Here is a 20,541-nt window from a genome sequence, read left to right as displayed (position 1 = left end):
ATTTAATTTGATTTCTGTAAGAACACATAATTTTTTGTTGCTTTGTAGTTTGTAATATCTTTATTGTTTATAATTTTGCAGGAGTCCTTTGCTGAACATCTGGGCTACTCAAATGGTGTCATTAATGGGTAACTCTTTGTTCTTCCTGCTGTCCAGAGCATTGTATTGGAATTAATAATCACATTCTTTTTCTGGAAACTACATATTAGGAAACTCAAGCATTGTCACAGAGGCAGAGGAAGTACAGGGCACATATGTAAAGCAGAACCTGATAATACTAGAAGTGTTATGAGATCTTTTCATGACTATCTATCTCATTCAGAATGGAAGACAGAAAAGACTCTGTGTCTTCCTTTCCCCTTATTTTGAAATAACATACCATCTGAAATTCATTGGGATGACTCTTCAGACATATCTATTAAGATTTTCTTCCTTTTCTTGTTACTTTTGCCTTCTACTTTTCCATATTTATTCTCTCTTTTCCAAATTAAAGTACCATTTCTTCCATTATCTGAAATTAAAAAGATTTGCTTTGTTTTTCTTGACACTCGATGCAGCTGTCAAGTTAATTGATGCTTTCTAAACAAAAAGTGTGTATCATTCACCTCACTTTCTTCCTACTTAGGTGTTTATGGTAATTTTTTTTCCTCTTATCTAGTATACCAGATTGTTGGTGTCCTTAGCTAGTATATCAGAATACTTGTCTCCTAAGCAGTTTAGTCTTTGGCTGATTACAGACATATGCATATCAGAAGGCTGTGCATCTTCTGGATTTTGTGCCATTGCTAATGATGTATCATATTTTGAGAGTACAGAGTCAAGGTTAGAGAAAAGTTACATGAAGTTTATTTCTGTAAAGTTTATCACTGTGGTGCTGTTTTGGACATTCTCTTCTATTAGTTTTCTGGGTTATGGGTTGAATTTCAGTGCTAGGAGTCAGTTTTGCAATTCTTTGCATAGAAGAATAGAAAAAAGTAGCTAATAGCCATAGATGTAGAAAAGAGTAGCTAATCAAAGTAGCTAAACAGTGTTAATGTGGACAATAAACAATAGTTGAGTGGAAAAGGGGCTGTTTCCAAAAAATGCCTGATGAATACAATTTAAAACTAAAGTTGCAATTAAAAGTTGTCTCTAATGCCAATTGAAAACAAAATAGCAGGTGAATGTCTTAACTTATAGAATGCTTATCTCGCTGAGAAATAATATTTGTTTTAATAAATAACGAAAAAGAATTGAGTGATAGAAAGTCAGAACAGTTTTTGTAATTGAAGAAAAGTCAGGAAAATAGGACTTCACATGTGTTCATTTTAATCAGCATGTGCAGTTTTAATGAAATGAGTCTTTTTAGATTAAGTGAATTAGTCTTTTTTGTACACTCTGACATGATAATGACTACAGACTTTTAAATGTGGGCTTATTTGTGGCATTTGCTGTGCTGCTTCTCTCCAACAGAGCTGAACTTTATCGGGCCTCGGGGAAGTTTGAGCTCCTCGATCGTATTCTACCAAAGTTACGAGCTACGAACCATCGTGTGCTTCTTTTCTGTCAAATGACATCACTCATGACCATTATGGAAGACTACTTTGCATTTCGAAATTTTCTTTACCTGCGTCTCGATGGTAAGCTAAATGGAAAAAAAAAACTGTAAATACTAAGATAAGAGGTAGCATCCTTCATTAGTTTGGGCATGGGAGCCCTGGGTTCTCCTCGTAGTGTTTTCATAGCAGAGCTGTGTTGTGATAGAAGTGAAAACAGGTTCAAAATACTGTTTCATAATTCTGCAAGTGTATTTACTGTGAAATTATGTCAGTAGACCCTTCAGTGGAAGTTTACTAGAATTTACCGTATTCTTCCAGACAGGGTACAGAGAAAGATATACTTTTGATTCTGTCAGTAGAAGTCATTTTCTCTGTCTCTTTCAGTTTTCTTTTATCTGTTTAACTTACAGACCATTTGGTCAATGCATTATTTTTATGAACACTCAGGTCTATTCTAGGAATGCAGATTATATAAATTTGCTGCTTAGAGACTCATCTCTCTTTCACAAAGGGTTTAAAATCCTGGGTCTCAATCATCACTATCTTTAGTTGCCTGAAAATATTCTCATGACAAGAGATGATAATGACAGTGTTAGGCCTATATTCCTATGGAATAAATTCATTTTTATCTGTTTAAAATTCAGCTGCTGTCATTCACAAGGTTACTGAATTTCAGCATATCTGAACTTCACAGGAAGATCAAAATCCTCAATTTCTTCATGTGTAGATATGTTTTATTCCTTCAAATGAAGAGATGGTTTAGAAACATATCAGATACTAATACCTTTATTCTGTTCAGTATCTCTGTTGAGTTTTCAATATCGTTGTGGATGATCTGAATGAGAGGATTGAATGTACCCTCAGTATATTCACAGACAGTACCAGGCTTGGTAGGAGTGCTGATCTGCTGGAGGGCAGGAAGGCTCTGCAGAGGGATCTGGGCAGGCTGGATCATGGGCTGAGGCTGGTGGTGTGAGGCTCAACAAGGCCAGTGCTGGATGCACTGGCCCAGGGTGTGCCCAGGTGGCCAAGAAGGCCAATGGCATCCTGGCCTGTTCCAGCAATAGTGTGGCCAGCAGGAGCAGGGCAGGGATTGTTCCCTGGACTGATTGAGTACCCACTGGAGAAACCACACTGCCAGTTGTGTCCAGTTCTGGGTCCCTCACTTGAAGAAGGACATTGAGGTGCTGGAGCCTGTCCAGAGAAGGGCAGTGGAGCTGATGAAGGGTCTGGAGCACAGGTCCTAGAGGAGCAGCTGAGGGAGCTGGGGCTGTTTAGCCTGGAGAAGAGGAGGGTGAGCTGATGGCTCTATAGCTCCCTGAAGGGAGGATGTAGCCAAGTGGGGTTTGGGCTCTTTTAACAGGCAACCAGTGACAGGCAAGAGGACACAGTCCTAAACTGCATCAGGGGCGGTTTAGGTTGCACATGAAAAGACATTCCTTCTCTGAAGGGGTGATTGGGCATTGGAATGGCTGCCTAGGAACACGGGGAACTCCCCATCCCTGAAGGTGTTTAAGGGAAGATTGGATGTAGCCCTGAGTGCCATGGTCAAGTTGACATCATGGTGTTAGATCAGAGTTTGGGCTCAATGTCCCAGGGGCGTTTTCCAGTCTATTTGATTCTCTGATTCCCACACTTTTATGAAATACAGATCAAAAATAGCATATCCCATCTGAGTTTTAAACCTGTTTGAAAGAAGTTTCCATTTTGGTCTTCCCTGTTAATGATCTCTGCCTCACACTGAGCTTCTTAAGTAGTGATTATTTTTACTTAATGTTTTATCTCACACATTATTGTATTACGTAGGACCAGCAGCATTTATCAAAATACTTTTTTAGTAGAGAAGCAATGATTTAAGCTAAATACAGAGAATGGTATAAGTGAGACTTGAAGTTTCCTCTGAATATTTTTAACAGTTTTAAATTGACTCTTAGCTTCATTCTTTATTCAGAAGAAAAAGTAGTACCAAAATATATTATCATCCCTTCCAAATGTTAATGAACATGAAGTTGAACCAATATTATCCTTGAATGTAAAATTAGGTTATGAAATAGATACACGAATGAGCTACATCACTGTGCCAAAACCATCTGAAGAAACATCTTGGCATGCTAACAAAGCCATCTTCACACCTCTGGTCTGCATCTGTTTTAATACTTCTTTTCAATAAAGATAAATTACATTGCATTTTTTATGTTTTAGATTACTTTACATCATGTATTTATAAATTAATTATTTTTCATACCAGAATGTTTATGTCAAGACACAATATGGTAAATACACTCATTGTCTTTTTCAGGTAGTTCATTAAATTAGTCATTACAGGTGCTGAGCCCCTGCTTCTCAGGAAGCAGCTGAACATCTGGTTGCTGCTGTGAACTGTAAATAAATTCCTCTTCTTGTCCTTGCATACATACCTTTCACTTTTATTAAGCTGCCTTTATCTCAGCACATAAGTTTTTCTGTCTTACTTCCTCCCGATGTACTGCTGAGTTTGGAGAGGCAGGGGGGTGTATCTGGTGGGAAGCAACCAACCTTAGTAATAAAAAAAATTAGTAATTTCATCTTCTATTCTTCACCCTCAAAATGGGACGTATTAAGAATTTGCAGTCTTTTGGTATTAGCTATGACTCCAAAGGCAAATGGTGACATTTTGATAAATCTCTATATAAGTAGCTTTTAAAAATATTTAATGCTGTTTTAGCCAGAAGGCATTAATCAAAACTAGGGCTCTCTTCTGTTTGTATATAGTAGCTTCAGTTGAAATTTATTTGAGTTATAAAAAGGTATAGCAATGTTAGCCAACATTTTAAGATCTACTTTAGAAATGTCAAAACAAATGCGTTTAAAGAGACCTTTAGAAGTCCATGTCAAAGGTGTGATAGGCAGTTGACCTAAACATTCCTGGCCAGTGTTATGGAACATGTGGCAGAGATGTCAAAAAGCAGTGCACTAAAATAAACCTTTCACGTATACTTTTTGGAACAGGCATTGTTATTTATATTGCTTCAGTTCACATCTTTATTATATGATATTTAAATTACTTTTTTTCAGGCACAACAAAATCAGAGGATCGAGCTGCTCTTTTGAAGAAGTTCAATGAGCCTGGATCACAATACTTTATCTTCTTGCTGAGTACAAGGGCTGGAGGGCTAGGCTTAAATCTCCAGGCTGCTGACACCGTTATAATCTTTGATAGTGACTGGAATCCTCATCAGGTTATTTTTATTTTCTTATCTTCCTGAAATTGTAAAAAATCCCTGATATTTTTTGAGTTGTTTCTTTAAATAGATGATACAGCCTGGGATTAAAGGAAAAAAATACAAGTAGGAGATAAAATGCTGCTTTGAGAGGAGTTAGTGAGACAAACTGCCACAATCAGGAAATGTTTTGGTTTGAATTGGAGAACTAATTCTGTGCCTGCATGTATATTTTGTCTGAGTCTTAGGGTATCCTCAGTGCCAGAAATGTTATAAACCTACTTCATTTATATAACTGTACTCATTCTTTAACCCTTAGGATATAACAAGCAGCTCCCTAGCCTTTGGTAGGTAGTTTGCAGTGCTTTAGTAAAGGCTATGCTGAATGCTAGCTTTCACACAAAATTAGGTGACCATGTCAGTGAGTAGACTTGGTCTGAGGCACTACTCTGTGGTTGTTAGTAGTAAGTACAGATTACCAGAAAAAGAGGATATCACACCACTTGGTTTATTTTAAAAAGCCAGAAGCAGAAATTAATTATGCCTTTGCCACTTTTTTTTTATTTATAAGAAGGTAAGTTCAATATGTATGGAAATACATAATTGTGCGTGTGCCTTCAGCTATTGTGCACATGTATGTAAATCACATCATACTCAATGGCCACATGTAAAAATAAGGGAGGTGAGATTAAGAAGAGTTTTAATATCTGTGTTTACTCTCTCTGTTAAATTACTCTCCATTCTTTGCCTACCAGGACTTGCAGGCCCAGGACAGAGCTCACCGAATTGGTCAGCAGAACGAAGTTAGAGTCCTGCGGCTGTGCACCGTGAACAGTGTGGAAGAGAAGATACTTGCTGCAGCAAAGTATAAGCTGAATGTAGACCAAAAAGTGATTCAGGCAGGAATGTTCGATCAGAAGTCTTCAAGCCACGAAAGGAGGGCATTCCTACAAGCTATATTGGAGCATGAAGAAGAAAATGAGGTAAGGTAATTAGAAATAATTACTAAGAGAAATACTAAGGAAATACTGACCCTTCTTTTACCTCATCATTTACCAAGATTTTCATAACTCTTTAAATTAAAAATTTCATTATCATATCTTACTATCCAGTCACAGAAATAACCTAATTTTATCTTTTTTTTGCGGTTACAGTAGTAGGTTGTAACCTAGTGGTTATGATGTTATGGTTATGGTTAAATCTTTGTGGAGGATTAGGCATTGTAATTTGAAATTTTACCCTTCATAATTTTGGCATATAATTGCAATCAAGCAAGAATTTCCAGAACAGATTATAAACCATTTCCTAAGTCCAATATATATGTTCAGCTAGGCAATTTGATTTTTTGATATGCTAAGCAGCTATGTCCTTCAGTTTTGAAGGACTCTGCTTACTGTGTTTCCTTTGGAACCTATTCAAGAGATCTGCCTTGATGTGTCTTTGGCTTTGAACAAGCCAGAAAGTAACTGTTTTTTCTGGTGCTATGTCCAGCCTGGACTTCTCATCACCATTTCCTCTTCAAGAAATAATTAGCTGCTTGAAAAGAGCTGTCAGGTCTTCTCTTGTAGTAGTGGGAAGTGACGTTATAGAGTCAGTGAGTGTATGTCCCTCTCTTTTCATTGTGTTCTTTATGCAACTGTGAGTGTGGAATGATGAACCTGTTCTTTCACCTGTCACTACAGACTCTTCTGAATCTGAACAAAATTTATATTTGGGTGAAAGCCGTATTTGGGAGAAATTAAATCAATGTATCAGTTGTACTGATTACACACACAGAGAAATTTTTGATCAGCCCTGACATTTTCCCATCTTGAAGATACCCTGTGCTGGTTAAAGACAGAGCTTTTTAGACCAATCTTGCCTCTGAGTAGGGCGTGTATGTCTGAATAAGGTGCACACTGATAGAATATTCTATAACCTGTTTTTCACTGGCACTCTTCATTACATGGATTAATGTTTCGAAGATGGAGGAGTTTACTTCTTCAATCATTAATCTTTTTGTGTAAACTCTGCATTGTGCATTTAGAAAAGCATGGTTAAGATGAAATTTTCCATTGTTTTAGTCTTTTTCATAGAAATTAAAGAAGAATGGCAAACATTTTTATCAGTAATTGTCTTTTATTTCTGGTGTTAGTGCAGAAATTTGGTGATACATTTATTATCATTTCGATGAAGTAAACCTGTAGTTATAAACCAGACCAGACTTCCTATATGGAATCAAGCAGATATTTTCAGTAATCCTGTGAGTTCTTTTTAAAATTAGGAGTGCATTTGTTTCTGAAGCATTTATCTGACAGCATTTCAGAAGTCAGGTCTGTAGCTCAGGCTTATGTGACATGCCTTGTTTTGTAGATGGCTTCAAACCAATTTGTTTCTTGTGTGTTGTTCAAATATACTTGATCTGTCATGCTGAAGCAACCAGATTTAAATAAGGTTTATTTTCCATAGCCCAGCATCTGTCTTTAAAGCATTGATGTTGCCATCTGACTCCTAGCTGAAGCTTTCAAGTAATACTTCTTTGTGAACAGAGACTATGCAAAACTCTGCCCAAACACTCAACCTCTCAAGGACTAAGAGGAATTGAATTTTCACCATCCTGCACTGGTCAGCCACTGCTCCTTCATTGCAGCAGCACTGAGTGTTAAAACAGGAGAATGACAAGAAAAAAGTAAATCTCTCAATTGAAAGTTAAATTATCAACAATATTGACACAACTTGGACTTGCAAATGTGGACTGCCACATCTAACAAAGATACCAGTTACTGATAACCAGTTAAATATTCCCAGGCTAAGCTTGCTTTAAACTTTCCATGCCTGTATGTAGAGTACTATGTTCTGTTCATAGCTTTTTAGTAGGATTTTTTTTTTAAGCTCAGCATCAAGGTTTTCCTTATTTTTCTTTCTTCTTTTTTTCTTAATCTGTTTTTTCTTTTAGCAGTACTAGATAAAGCAGAGAGGTAATTTCTACGTATTTAGAAAGATTGATTAGAATAATAGCAAGGTATGACAAATGTTTAGAAGTTACTTGTTGATCATATAATTTTTTGTTGACACTCGAGTTTATTTATAATTTTTTCTTCTGCCAAGCCTACCAATTTTGCAACATGATTATTCAGCCTAACTGCTGATAATATGGCTATAATGTTGTTACAGCTTTTGCTGTGGCATCACTTACTTTTATCAGGTCAAAAGTTACTCTGAGATAATAAGGAAGTATGCGGATCTTTCACGATGGTCACATTTATAACAGAATCTTTTTTTCTCATTGTGTGTAACCATGTGTGACTTCCTTTTCATGAACTGTGAAGGAGCAGTGACTCGAAGTGAGAAGAACTAGCTCTTCTAATGACTTTCCCAGTTGCCTGCTTCATGTTAAAACTTAAATTATATGTTCATTAAGTTACAAAGATTTTCCTTTAGAATTGCATTAACAAGAGCTGATTTGGGTTTTTTTCTGAGACATAGAAATCCAGACACTGGGGGGAAGATGTGTGAATATATAAATGACTTCTTATTTCTGAAAAAAAGCTACAGGATATTAGCTTTTTGGATGCTACGTGCAGCATTCTATACTCCCATTAAACTGGGTTCAAAACATGAGTTTTTAAGAAGAATTATAGGACTGTAGCATAGTGCAACGTAGGTTCAGAGTGACCTGTTGTCTGTGGTTTCAGAATATTTCAGGGAGGAAGACTGAACATTTTGGGTTGTAACAGTTTCAGCTTTAACATTGTCAATTGAACACTACAGTTCTAAATTGTTTTTCTAGTGTCTGTTTCTGTTTTTATGATAGAATCCATTTTGTCTGCAATAAAATGTTCACATCTCAATTTCTAAGCAGAAAATTGTCAAGAGAAAGTGATTCAGCTGGGTTATTTTTCAGAATAGAAGCATGTTTCATTTTTTTCATTTAATCAGGAATTTTTTAGTCTCCTTGCTTTGATGGGAAAAACCTCAAAATCTAGAATGGTATTTCTGAAGTACTGTAGAATAGCAGAATGGAAATACAAGCATTTCAACCAAAGCACTAACTGTGCTTCTGACCCAGGAAAATCACAACCCAAAATTTCCTGGTTTTGTGTTTGGTCATTTCCTCATTCTCAAGTTTTGAAGGTAGTAGTAAGTCTCATTTGTCATTCTTACTGTGTTATTTTGTTACTTCAGAATAGCTGAACACTTTAAAAGGCATAGTTTCAGTTTAGGTGCTTCACATTTGTCAGTGAAAGAGGGTCAGTGAACTGATGGAGGCTGTTTCTTCGAGGTGCATGTGAGTACTTCCTAATAATTTTATGCATCTTTCTAACCAGGAGGAAGATGAAGTTCCTGATGATGAGACTCTGAATCAGATGATTGCTCGACGTGAGGAGGAGTTTGATCTCTTTATGGTAAGGATGGTGTAATCATAAAAAATAATCTTCTCTAGTGTTTTTAATAAAGGTCTTAACCTTTTTGTCACTCAAGTTTGTCCAAACTTTACTGGAGCTGTTGGTTTTGTTTACTTGCATTGTTCATCTGATGAAAGAAGTGTAGTTTGCCTAAATACAGAGTTCCTCAAATGACTGAAGGGCTTCAGAGATGCTTGCTGTCAGTGGAGCAGTGACAATCTGGAGGAGGAGTTTGATACAACCTGAGACATTTATAGTGTAGAAATGTTAGTCACAGTTTATCTTGCTGTTTCTGCAGCATATTTTTACTGTTCAACATTTCTTCTTGCTTTTGGACTTCAATATTGACAAAGACAACTACAGGAAGTTAACAAGGTAGTAAATTAGTAGACCAACAATGTTATTTCTTGGTGAGTTAATTGGGGTATTGTTGATGGTTTTCTCAAGAAGCCAGTTAGCATCTCTGCTGCTACAGCTGTTGAGCAGTTACCATAATACAGCTAGTGGTTCAAATGTGAGCCACTCCTTTTTATTAGGACTCCACTTTTTGTTTATGCTGCTGCAACACTGATGGAATAATTCTGAAATGCCTTTTTTAGTGTTTGTACAGTCTGAGGTTTTTAGAGGATCTCTAGACTTCACTGACACTGGCAAAGGGCAGTATTTAAGTACTGAAGGTAAAGCACCATGCCCTCTGATTCAACAGAGGCTGCTTTCTTCTGCAAGGTGGAACAAAACAGACACTCTTATGTACAGAAATTGAAGTTTATCTGGTGGTATCCACAGAAACAAATGTTGATAGGTCCAATGCAAAACCTGTGTACCCGGTACAGGTTTTTAGTCCCTCATTGTCTTCTGCTCAAGAGTTCATCTGTAGAAATTTGCTGTTATACAAGCATGCAGGGGCCCTCTTTACAAAAATTACAGCTGTTCACATAGGCTGTTGGAAAAGGCCTTATCCCCTCGTATGATTGTTCTTTTGTCATTGCTGACCTGCCAGTTTAGTGTTTTTGTGCTAAACTTCATTAGATGTTACCTCAGAACTGAAATCACTAAGGCCAGGTTGCACAGAAAAGGAGTGCTTACAGACACCTGTCTTTTTAAAATTTCCATTAGTGATTTGCATGTAAGGAAACTTACATGATGCAAACCAAGAGGCAGCCATTTGATCCAAAACTCAAAAAGAAATAGTTTCATCTGAGTTACTGACTGAGCATATTCGGAGTTCTGTGGAAGTGGATTTGCAACAATTTAAATGGTTAATATAAAAATTGGTTTTAATTTTTGTGAACTGTTCCTTTAAAAAGAAAAATCTGAAAAGGAAATTTGGCAGTCAGAGCTATTTGGTTTTTTTATCATTATTTCAAGTCTTGCATAGTTACCTAAAGAGCAAAAGAGTGTTCTTATTTTATGATACCTGTGCCACCTCATTGCCTTTTAAAGTTGTTCATATGTAATCAGAATTCAGGAGTCTGCATTACCCAACAAAAAAGTGTTTGGGTTTGTTCATTTTACTAGTCCTAGATGTGTAAAAGTGTGTGTTTTACTAATTTGAAGTGAGCAGTTCTAAAACAATCTACAAGAGAGATCAGTTCCATGAGCATCTCTTCTGTAGTCAGTTTGCAGATTATAAGGTTTGACACAGGATCTGAAGTGAAACTGTAGAGCTAAATAAAATGTTCAGAAAGAAGGTATAAGTGCACTTCGTTCCTGTGGCTTTTAGAGGCTTCACATCGTAAAAATATTTAGAAAATACTCAAAAGAAAAACCAGTGGGTTTTTGTGGTCTGTGCAACTCTTGTCATTTCATAAGAATGCTTCAATAAGTTACTTTTCTGGAAAATAAATAGTTCCTTTTAGTGTTAAAATTGATTGAATAAAGTAAAGAAAGCATTTAAAAGACTTCTTTTTTTTTTTTTTTTTTTTTTAATGTAAAAAATGCCTTTCAAGTGGAAGGGCAAATGGGTACCAAAACTCCAGTTGTACTAATACAGTTAGTCTTCTTGAAGTGAAAATGGCAAGCTAGTAGAACTGGGTGTATAAATTACTGGCTTTGTACTGCATGGCTTGGATGTTTTTTTTCAAAGACTCTCACAGTTATAATTTAGAAGGTTTTACACTGAGTGGCTTTGATTTTTTTTCCAAGGACTCTTCGTTTTAATTTGGAAAGTTTAAGAAAACCATTCACAATTCACAGGAGCAATGCTTCGTTTTTTTTCTAAACTTGAAATTTTAGGCCTTGGGTGTGCCAACATTCAAGTTCTTTGCTTAGGTTTAAGTACTGATAGCATATTAGGCCTTATTGAGGACAGCAAACATATAAATATTTTATTAGTCATATAAAAGTAATGTAGATATCTCTTGGACACAGGTTTTGGAAAGATACAGGAAGATAGAACTAGAGGTTTCCCAGATATAAATATAGTTTGAGTAGTGTCCTCTAAAAAAAAAGTTAGTTTGTATCTCTGATATCTCAGATTAACTGAGATTGTCTTTCATTTTCCTTCCCAAATGCTTTTATGTCAGAAAACAGCTTTAGTAATATACTATTTTAGTGTTCAGTCTTTGTGTTAGACAAAGAAACATGGTCATTGGGGAAAAAATACAAAATTTCATCATTGACTTCATGTTCTTAATGCCATTAAAATATGATGTCTCTTGACTTCACTCAAGTTCTCCACTAAACAATAGAAATAGAGAAATCTGTTCAGTTGTCCCATTTGAGCTGTCTCTTGGTGCAGCTTTCTGGCTGTCATGTTAACAATAAACCAAACCACACGTATGGCTTGAATGACACACTTTTTGAAATTAGTTCAAATTGAATAAGATTTTCCTTAAAAGATGAAATACAGAAGTCTGGTATGAAGAAGTACAGGCTGCACAGCCCATTCACTGTTGACTGAAGTAAAAGGGAACAGGGATAGCACCCATGAAGTTTTCTGTTTTTCACTGAGTTTAGAAATCAGATACTGCACAAGGCAAGATGATGAAGGCAAGTTGTAAGATGCACTTCCTGAGGCAGTATTTTAGAAATGCTCATGTTTGAAAAGTGCCAAGATGACAAAAGATTCAGCATATTCAATGGTGCCATCACCAAACCTCAGTTTTTAAATTTGGCTGGGTTTGAGCTGTCCCTCTGCAGAGGGATATTTCTGAATTCATGCATGTCTGTGTTTTGGCTTAAGTTGTAAAAGCGTGATATGTCTAGTTGGCATCATGTGTTAAGTGCAGCGTCATGTACAGAAGGAAGACATTTACACATAATTGAGAACAGATTTATGAAGGTTTAGTGGCTAAAGCAGTAGCCTCTTACAATTCTACAGCCAATTCTGATGCATGTCTATTTACATATTTTTTCTCAAATACAAAAATGAAACATTGGTGGCTCTTTGGTTGTTTTCTCCACTTACCAGCTGATTACTGAGTGTTAAGTACTGTGTGACTCTTCAAAAGGCCTATTTGAAATGCCCATTTATATTACCTGATTTGAGTACTTAAGACAATGCAGATGCAGTTCTTGGGACCATAGGATGCCAGGTCGGTATGTAGTCAATGGAAGTGGATGCTTCCTCAGGAGGATTATAGAACACCTCACTGATGAGTGTACAGTAGATAAAAGGAATGTATCCTCAATCTCCATGTCTGAGCTATCATTCACCATCTTTTAAATGTATGATTATTTAAATATCAGCGGGAAGTCTTAACATTACCTTCTAATATTCTTACCACTTCACCTAAGCTATCTGATATTTTTGTGTTTTGATTTTTGTCTGGTACCACAGTAAAATCAGAAAAAAAATCAGGGGTTCAAGCATGTTGTCTCTGTGTAACAAGATTTTCTCTGAATTTATGAATTCTCCTTTGATTTTTTGTTTCTTATACCATCATAAATTTTCTTCTGATATTCAGGGTAACAAAACTAGTGTATTTTTAATTACTCTTTTTAGTTATGTAGTAGTAAAACCTTATGGGGACAGCAGTGTTCTTGTGTCACTTGGCTGTATGTTGTCTTAGTTCCTTTAGTGAAAACTAGTTACAAAGTAGTGAATATGACTGGAAATGAGCAACTCAGTGTAGCATCATCTTTTTACAGCAACATTTTAAAAGTATTTAGGAATATTATGAACAGGAGATACCTGGAAAGGACTTTGTTTAAAGTTTGAAGTGTTATTAGAGGGATGGGCATTGACATGGTTCACTTAGTAATTGCCTTTAAAACTTTTTTATCCTTTGCCAATTGCTATTGCAGCGCATGGACATGGATCGTCGCAGGGAAGATGCCAGAAACCCTAAACGTAAACCTCGCTTGATGGAGGAGGATGAATTGCCATCCTGGATTATTAAGGATGATGCTGAAGTTGAAAGGCTTACATGTGAGGAAGAAGAGGAGAAAATATTTGGAAGAGGATCCCGTCAGCGCAGGGATGTGGACTACAGTGATGCTCTCACAGAGAAGCAGTGGCTGCGGGTAGGTTGTTGGTTGGTTGGCTATTTTTAACACTTGAAATTTACTCATTTGTGGTGGGTTTTTAATTTCATTTGGAAGATTGCACCAGGGATAGCACAATTTTAGGCCTGAAATATCTCATTATCCTGCTTCTGCTGCTATGGTGAAGATATAATTAAGTTTTGAACTGTACTGCAGAAACTGTTAGTGTTATTAAATGCTGAGTCAGAACTATGATAGCATTCTATTGGAATTGTTCATATTTCCATGGGTCTTACATCTTCAGGTACTTCTCTAAGTGTCATCTTTGAAATACATGAAGAATTATTTCAATATTCATGAAAACTATAAGTCAGTGTATATTAAAACTCTCTGTACTAACAGGCTTATTATAATTTTAAATACCTCTATTTAATCCTTTTAAAAATTCAGAAATCTTCACTTAAATTTTCTTTCTCTCAGGCTATTTAATTTCCAAGTCCTGAGCATTTATTGGCTCCACTGAGATCAATATATTTGATAAATGATTTGAGAATTTAAGACCTGAAAGTGAAGTTTCTACACTTAACTTTAACGCCAAATCTGAGATTTGTCTCTTGCTGTTCTTTGAAATCTACATTCAGTGAATGATAGTACATGTGTCTTTTCAGTGTGGTAGCAAGAGCATGGTAAAGAGGTGAGGAATGATTACTGGAAAGGCTTTTCAGAAATTTGATAATAGTATGGTTTCCAAAACTCATAAATAATGTATTCTAAGTGCAAAACTAATTTAAATGGCTTGACAGAGTAAGTATTGTTGTAGAATGATAACAGACAATAGCAACAGGAATATACAGTGTAGATTTTGTGTATAATTTGATAAAGATAGGTAAACCTCTTACTTGCTTACTTTAAAATGGGTTGTTTGGGAGACTGCATTGTGCAATACTGTACTAAGAGCTAATCCAAACCTGTTGCTTAGGGGAGAAAAGGCCTGAATTACTCATCAGTTGTAAATTTAAGCAGATCTGTGGACTATCTGTTTGATATCTTACACATTCAAGCAGACAGTGGAGAAGAAAGATCTAGAAACATAAACTCCTGTTTGGATTAGTGAAGATTTACCTTATCCTACAGTGGAAGTGCTTGCAGTATAGTGTATATCTACTCAGAGTCATTTTAAGTTATTTCTTTTAATGATGCAAGACTCTGGCTGTGAAGTTAGCTTTGGGTTTTGTGTTTTGTGACTTGAGTTGGCTGTAATATTTGTTTTGAGTGCTTTATTGTCAAAAATGGGAAGCCTGAAAGAAGTCATCTGATCCGTGTCATACTGCAGGCAGAATCATCCAGTGCTGTGTCATTTGCAGTAGAAGTTCAGGGTCTGACCTCTTCTAGGCATTTCTGAGCAATGTACTTAGAAGTCTGCAATGGATTGTTTTTAACTGTTTGGGGTTTTATTATTTTTAATTTGAATTTTATTTTATTTTATTTTATAAAAATTTTATTATATTTTACTGTTGGATTTTAAGCTAATTACATTGTCTTAATAATTCTGCTCATGCAGAGGAGCCTGATACCACTATTTTTTTAACATTTCTTTGTGTCATAGAAGAGTTGTCTCCCAGTTGATTAAATTCAAAAGGTTAACAACCATGCTCATGCAGTCTTTTCCTATAGTTCCTGTTTTGTAGATCTCTTGATTGTTTTTACTGACTTGTCATAGTTGTTCAAATGTGACTGACATCTTTCTACAAGTTTGATCAAAAGCTAGGCATAGGGATTCCAGATGCAACATAATTTGAATAAAGAGGAGTTCTTCTGAAAACTTCCATAGTACTTATACTTCAGAGTCCAGTAATTCATTTTCTAACATGGAAGGTATTTTCTAATGTTAAATTTTTGATCCAGTGTAAGACCTTAATCCTTTTCTGTGGCTCTACTTCCTTGCCAGCTTTTCAAAATCATGTTTCATATTGCGATCTTTCCTTCCTAAGAGGATTTGGCATATGTCCCTGTTGAATAATTTTCAGGTATTTTTCACCAAATTTACTCAGAATTTCAGGCCTGTCCTTGGGTGAACTTCCAATCAACTTGGTGTGCTCTTGAGATTTAGTAGGCATACCTTCTATTTCATCTTTCTAAAGACACTAAGAAAACTGAAGTGAAGTGCTGGATCATTTGATAAAAAGCTATAAAGGGCTATTCTGAAAACAATTTCTTAGCAGGTCCAATATGCTTCATTGTAATTGTTTTCATTCTTTGCTTCTGAGACTGGTAAGGCCAAGTTAGAAATCATGCTAGGCAAGATGGTACATATACTAGCCCTTTTTCACCATGGCTGGTTATTCTGTTGAGAGAAATTATTCTCCCTTCTCTCTGTTGAGTAATTTAGCATGTTTTCAAATAAGTTAAGTTGCCCTAGGACAGACAGCTTCATAGTACATTGCAATTACTACTATAACTCTACTGTATACATAGTTAAACAAGCTTTTAGGTGCACTTGAGGGTGTGATGAAACAAATGGAAGCATAAGGGCTGCTAATACTCTTCGGTCTCTTCAGTGGAATGACATTTATAATGTAACATTGCTTATGCATATTCAGAATAAAACAACCTCATTAGGTAGATAATGAAATGTAAGTGAAGTTTTCGGGTATTTTTAACATTATCTTATGTTTCATGTGTGTGAAGCAGAGTTCTTTGTCACACCCATTGTGCTTTCAGCAGCAATGTCACTTCCATGTCTTTGAGAATACATTTGATTTTTCTGTAATGAAATCTCTAGAAGATGTCATTATAGTGTACAACATATTCAAGGGAATACTTAACTATATAAGCATAAGAAAGGTGGTAGATAGTTTATAAGCGTAAACTTCTATCTGTTTTACAGGCTACTTGTATCTTGTAGTTTCCTCCCTGTAACCTGTAATAGTGTCATGCATAACACATGAAAACTGTGAATTATTTATCTCATGCTCACTTGGATGCAGTGAACTACTTCAGATCAGTTGAACTGAAAATGAAATACAAGTTCTGAATTAAGAGTGATACTTTAATTCATAAGAAACCCTTTCAGCTATGTTCTCTGCCATGCCATTTTCCAAAGGTAACCAGGAGCCTGCACTCCTGGTTACTATTACTGGTTATTATTGCATTACTACAGAAGAAGATTTATTTACCAGCAGCAAGGGATGCCCCTCACTTCTCTTGCTGTTGCTGCTGTTGCAGCTTTATAGTTACCTTCTCATGGGGTTTTCTGAATAAAACCTTGCATTTCTGATCAGTAAGGTGGTTTTGTAATAAAAAAAAGCCTGTGTGGTCATGGGCAGTGTTTAGTGAGATTGTGCTGCTGCCCAGAACAGACTGTAATTCATTGACAGTCTCCCAGGAAATCTTAGACAGAAACAGACTTCATCACTAGCTGTCGCTGCAGCCCACTGTTTTCTAACCGTTGGCATGACAACCATATTTCCTTTTAAAAAAAAATCTGGAAGGAGGAGTTTGCTTCCTGATCGTACAAAGCATTTATATTCTGGAAGTATTTCATGCTCTGGCAGATTCTGTCCCTGCACCACTTCTAAGAGAGCTGCAATGTACTTTGCTGGTTCCCATGGCATATTATTTTTGAGAGGGGTCATCTACTAAGAATTTGATTGCCTGAGACAGGCTTCAAGAAACAGAAGATTTGTTTGAGTAGGTAAAAGACCCTTAAGACTGTTGCATCTGGTTTAACTTCTTATGCAATTTGATTGCTGACTAGGTGACATAAATAAAGTCTTAGTCTCTAGTTGTGCTTGTTAATTCACTTTATATATTGGCCAGGGAAACATATCTGAGCACAAAATTAGCAGTGTCTCATTTATGTCATGCAGACATGTAAAAATCATGCTTGTTTTGCTGATATAAAAATTGTAAGTGAAATACATGCATTTGGTTTGTAAGTAGTCAGTCTTACTTAAAAAAAACAACCAGTGCTGGCTTTCACTCATACAGAATATCTGGTGAGTACTGTTTAACGTGGTCATGACATACAATTTATTTATGTTTACTGAAGTTATATGGTGTAATAAATTACCTAGCAGAAAAGTTTTGGGGCACATTTTTAGCAGTTTCCTCATCAACTGTAACTTTAACTTTTTGATTTTACACACTCTCTCGTAGTCCATTAACAGGTTTGTAGCAGAGATAGTAAATTTGGTTTAACTTGTTGGTAATACTTGGTATAATTTACTAAAAGTTTTCAAGTTGGTTAGTGTTTTCTAAGAGAGCTTCACTTCTATATATATAACTTTACAATCAATACAACTTTAGAATCAGTACCAGGAAGGTATTTTGAGACATATTTTTTGTAATCTGGAATGGTGGGATTCAGTTTTATAGTAGTATTTTGCTGATGGGTAGCATCAGAGACAGACACCAACTTAAAGAGTAGTGTAATTTACTATAATGCAAAACTGTAAAGAATCACAAAAGGATAAGCTAAGTAATACACCTAATCATAACAACAAAAACTGCCTAAAGTGATGAAGAAAGGTTACAGTTCCCAACTTTACCCTTCATCCAGATCTATGTATTAGCCCAGGGACTGGAGAACCAGGCCTGGCAGCTGGGAAATCCTGCAGTGCATCCACCTTTGCAGGTAGTGAGGATCTGACTTCACTGTGAGAGTAGCCCAGCTTTTATAATAAGCAAGCTACCATTACTTCTAATATGGGAACATCAGGTTTTATCCTCCTATTGGATTTCTCCCAAAGCCTTGCCAGGGCTCAGTAAGGGAGTTGTCTTTGATCCTCCACCCCCAAATAAGGCCAGGTGTGGCCTTGTCTGGTTCCTAAATATGGAAAGGTAAACCCATGTTTCACCAATGAGCAGCTACATGCATCATATTGCTAATAATACTTCAGTAATTAATGGATATGTATAGTTTTTGGCTGGAGGGTTCATCTAGAGGTCGGCTTTGGCATAGGGCCTGTTGTTCAGACCATACTACATTAAGTACTAAAGTACCTGTGTGTAGACTTAGCATTACACTCTGTAGTTGTTTTAGTCTGTATTGGAAGCTGAAATTCTCGGAGGGAAAAATATTTATGCAGTGGGTTGCTTATCATGTACTTAATAGCCCTGCATCCCTGGTTTTCTGTCTTCGTTTCTACTCTGTAACATTTTTTGTTATAATTACAGTTTCCTGAGCTGCTGCTAAACCTGTTTAATAATCAAGTAAGTGATTTGTGCAGGACATTTGAGGAGAATTGCATTCTGATCTAAACCCTCCCCTGTAGTATTGAATTGCAGAAGCAATTGAATTTGTTAAGCTGTTCAGGAAAACAAGTCACATTTAAAAGACTCTTACTGGAAGATTTAAAAGCCCACCATCCTAGGTTGTTGTCTATTTTGTGACCAATGATCATCAGAATGCCCCAGGCACAATTTTCTAATATTCAGTGTGAGGTTGATAAGTTTTATGCATGTGGAAGCTGCTATTTGAAAAGTTAGAAAGTTGGACATGACTTCAAGGCCTCATTAAACCAATGCATTTTTGTATTTGGTATACATATATATCTTTCATGTCCTTTTCATGATATTCAATTCAGAATCTACTTAAGAAAAAGAAGAAAGGGTACTTTCACATTCCAGTGAAATTAAATCTAGTGAAGCAGAAAGGGCATTTTCTTGGTTTTTCATGGGTGAGAGGGAATTTAAATGCATCTACCTGATAGCTTTGATTTGCTGTTTTGGTAGTATGGCTTTGTTAGTCTGTAAGGGAGAGATTCTGATTCACACTAGGTGACTTTCTAAGAAATTTTCTTGTCTTTTCTCAGGGGGTTGAGAGTATTAATTTTGAAAACAAAAAAGTACTTTGAAATGCTTCTTCAATATTTCAGAGGTTTTCTCCATAAAGAAATTTTTAGTGTTTGATAAATTGTTTTTTTGTGAGAAAGTCTTCTAGTCAGGAAATCTGAACACCTATTTGCGGAGTCTACTTATCAGTAAAACAGTGCCATATTTTGGTAGGGTTTTTTTTTTTTTTTTTCAGTCTGTGATTTTGACTGTACGATGTTACGTGTAAAGTACCATAATGTATTAACATGCCTTCAAGTGGAATTGTACGTCTGTTTTCTCTAGAATACATTAAATAGTAATGCCAAATAAGTACTTACTTTTAAAAAATATCAGGAATACTGTTAGCCTTAGAATAAAATAAACTTCATCTTTCTTTGAATTAGCTGTATCTTCTGACATACCAAGTTTATATAGCCTGGAAGCTGTGAGTTAAAAATCTGGTTTCAGGTTTCATTATATCATTACTGTTTCAAGTGCAAAATTTTTCATGGGAAGAATTAGGCCCTGTGGTTAACATGCTAGAAATACTCTCTATCTGGAGGGTCAAAATTCAGAGAAGCTGCCTGGAGGAGACTAAGGGGAGACCTCACTGCAATTACAACTTCCCATGAGGGGAAGGGGAGGGGCAGGCACTGATCGCTTCTCTGGTGACCAGTGACAGGACCCAAGGGAAATTGTGTCAGGAGAGGTTTAGGTTGGATATCAGGAAAAGGTTCTTTACCCAGAGGGTGTTTGGCAGTGGAAGAGGCTCCCCAGGAGAGTGGTCACCAAGCCTGACAGAGTTCAAGCAGCATCTGTACAATGCTCTCAGACAAGTGGTGTGATTCTTCTGGTGCTCCTGTACAGAGCCAGGAGTTTAACTCTTCCAACTCAGCATATTCTACAATTCTAAAACTGAAACAAAAAAAAAACCTGTGTAATTCACAAAAGCCATAAGAGCAGAAATCTACATTAAAAGTCTAAAACATTTTTGTTGCTGGGAGCGTATGACAATGGAAAAAGAAGCAGCAAACATTTTAATGTTTGCGTCCACATGCCTTGACAATAACAATGATAGGTGGTACACAGAAGCTAATCTTCTGTCACCCATCACTTTCTTAATAAAAGTATTACATTTTCATATGTTGATTTGCATTTGCAAAATGGATAAGT

General features: G+C 36.2%; 1 protein-coding gene across 7 annotated transcripts in view; it reads left to right on the top strand.

Annotated features, from left to right (window-relative positions):
- SMARCA2 (SWI/SNF related BAF chromatin remodeling complex subunit ATPase 2) overlaps positions 1-20,541 on the top strand; it is a 112,613-nt gene that overhangs the window by 61,713 nt on the left and 30,359 nt on the right. For all 7 annotated transcript variants that reach the window (XR_013777106.1, XM_079329966.1, XM_079329962.1 and 4 more), the window contains 6 exons: positions 82-128; positions 1,453-1,619; positions 4,593-4,756; positions 5,494-5,721; positions 9,046-9,123; positions 13,372-13,590. Coding sequence is in view for 6 of the 7 variants with exons in the window: in XM_079329966.1 (XP_079186092.1) it covers positions 82-128; positions 1,453-1,619; positions 4,593-4,756; positions 5,494-5,721; positions 9,046-9,123; positions 13,372-13,590 (903 nt within the window). In the remaining variant the exon portion in view is untranslated. The remainder of the gene's footprint in view (positions 1-81; positions 129-1,452; positions 1,620-4,592; positions 4,757-5,493; positions 5,722-9,045; positions 9,124-13,371; positions 13,591-20,541) is intronic.

This window comes from Erithacus rubecula (assembly GCF_903797595.1).
Source record: "Erithacus rubecula genome assembly, chromosome: Z".
NCBI classification, from domain to species: domain Eukaryota; kingdom Metazoa; phylum Chordata; class Aves; order Passeriformes; family Muscicapidae; genus Erithacus; species Erithacus rubecula.
This window is presented reverse-complemented; position numbering and strand designations above follow the sequence as displayed.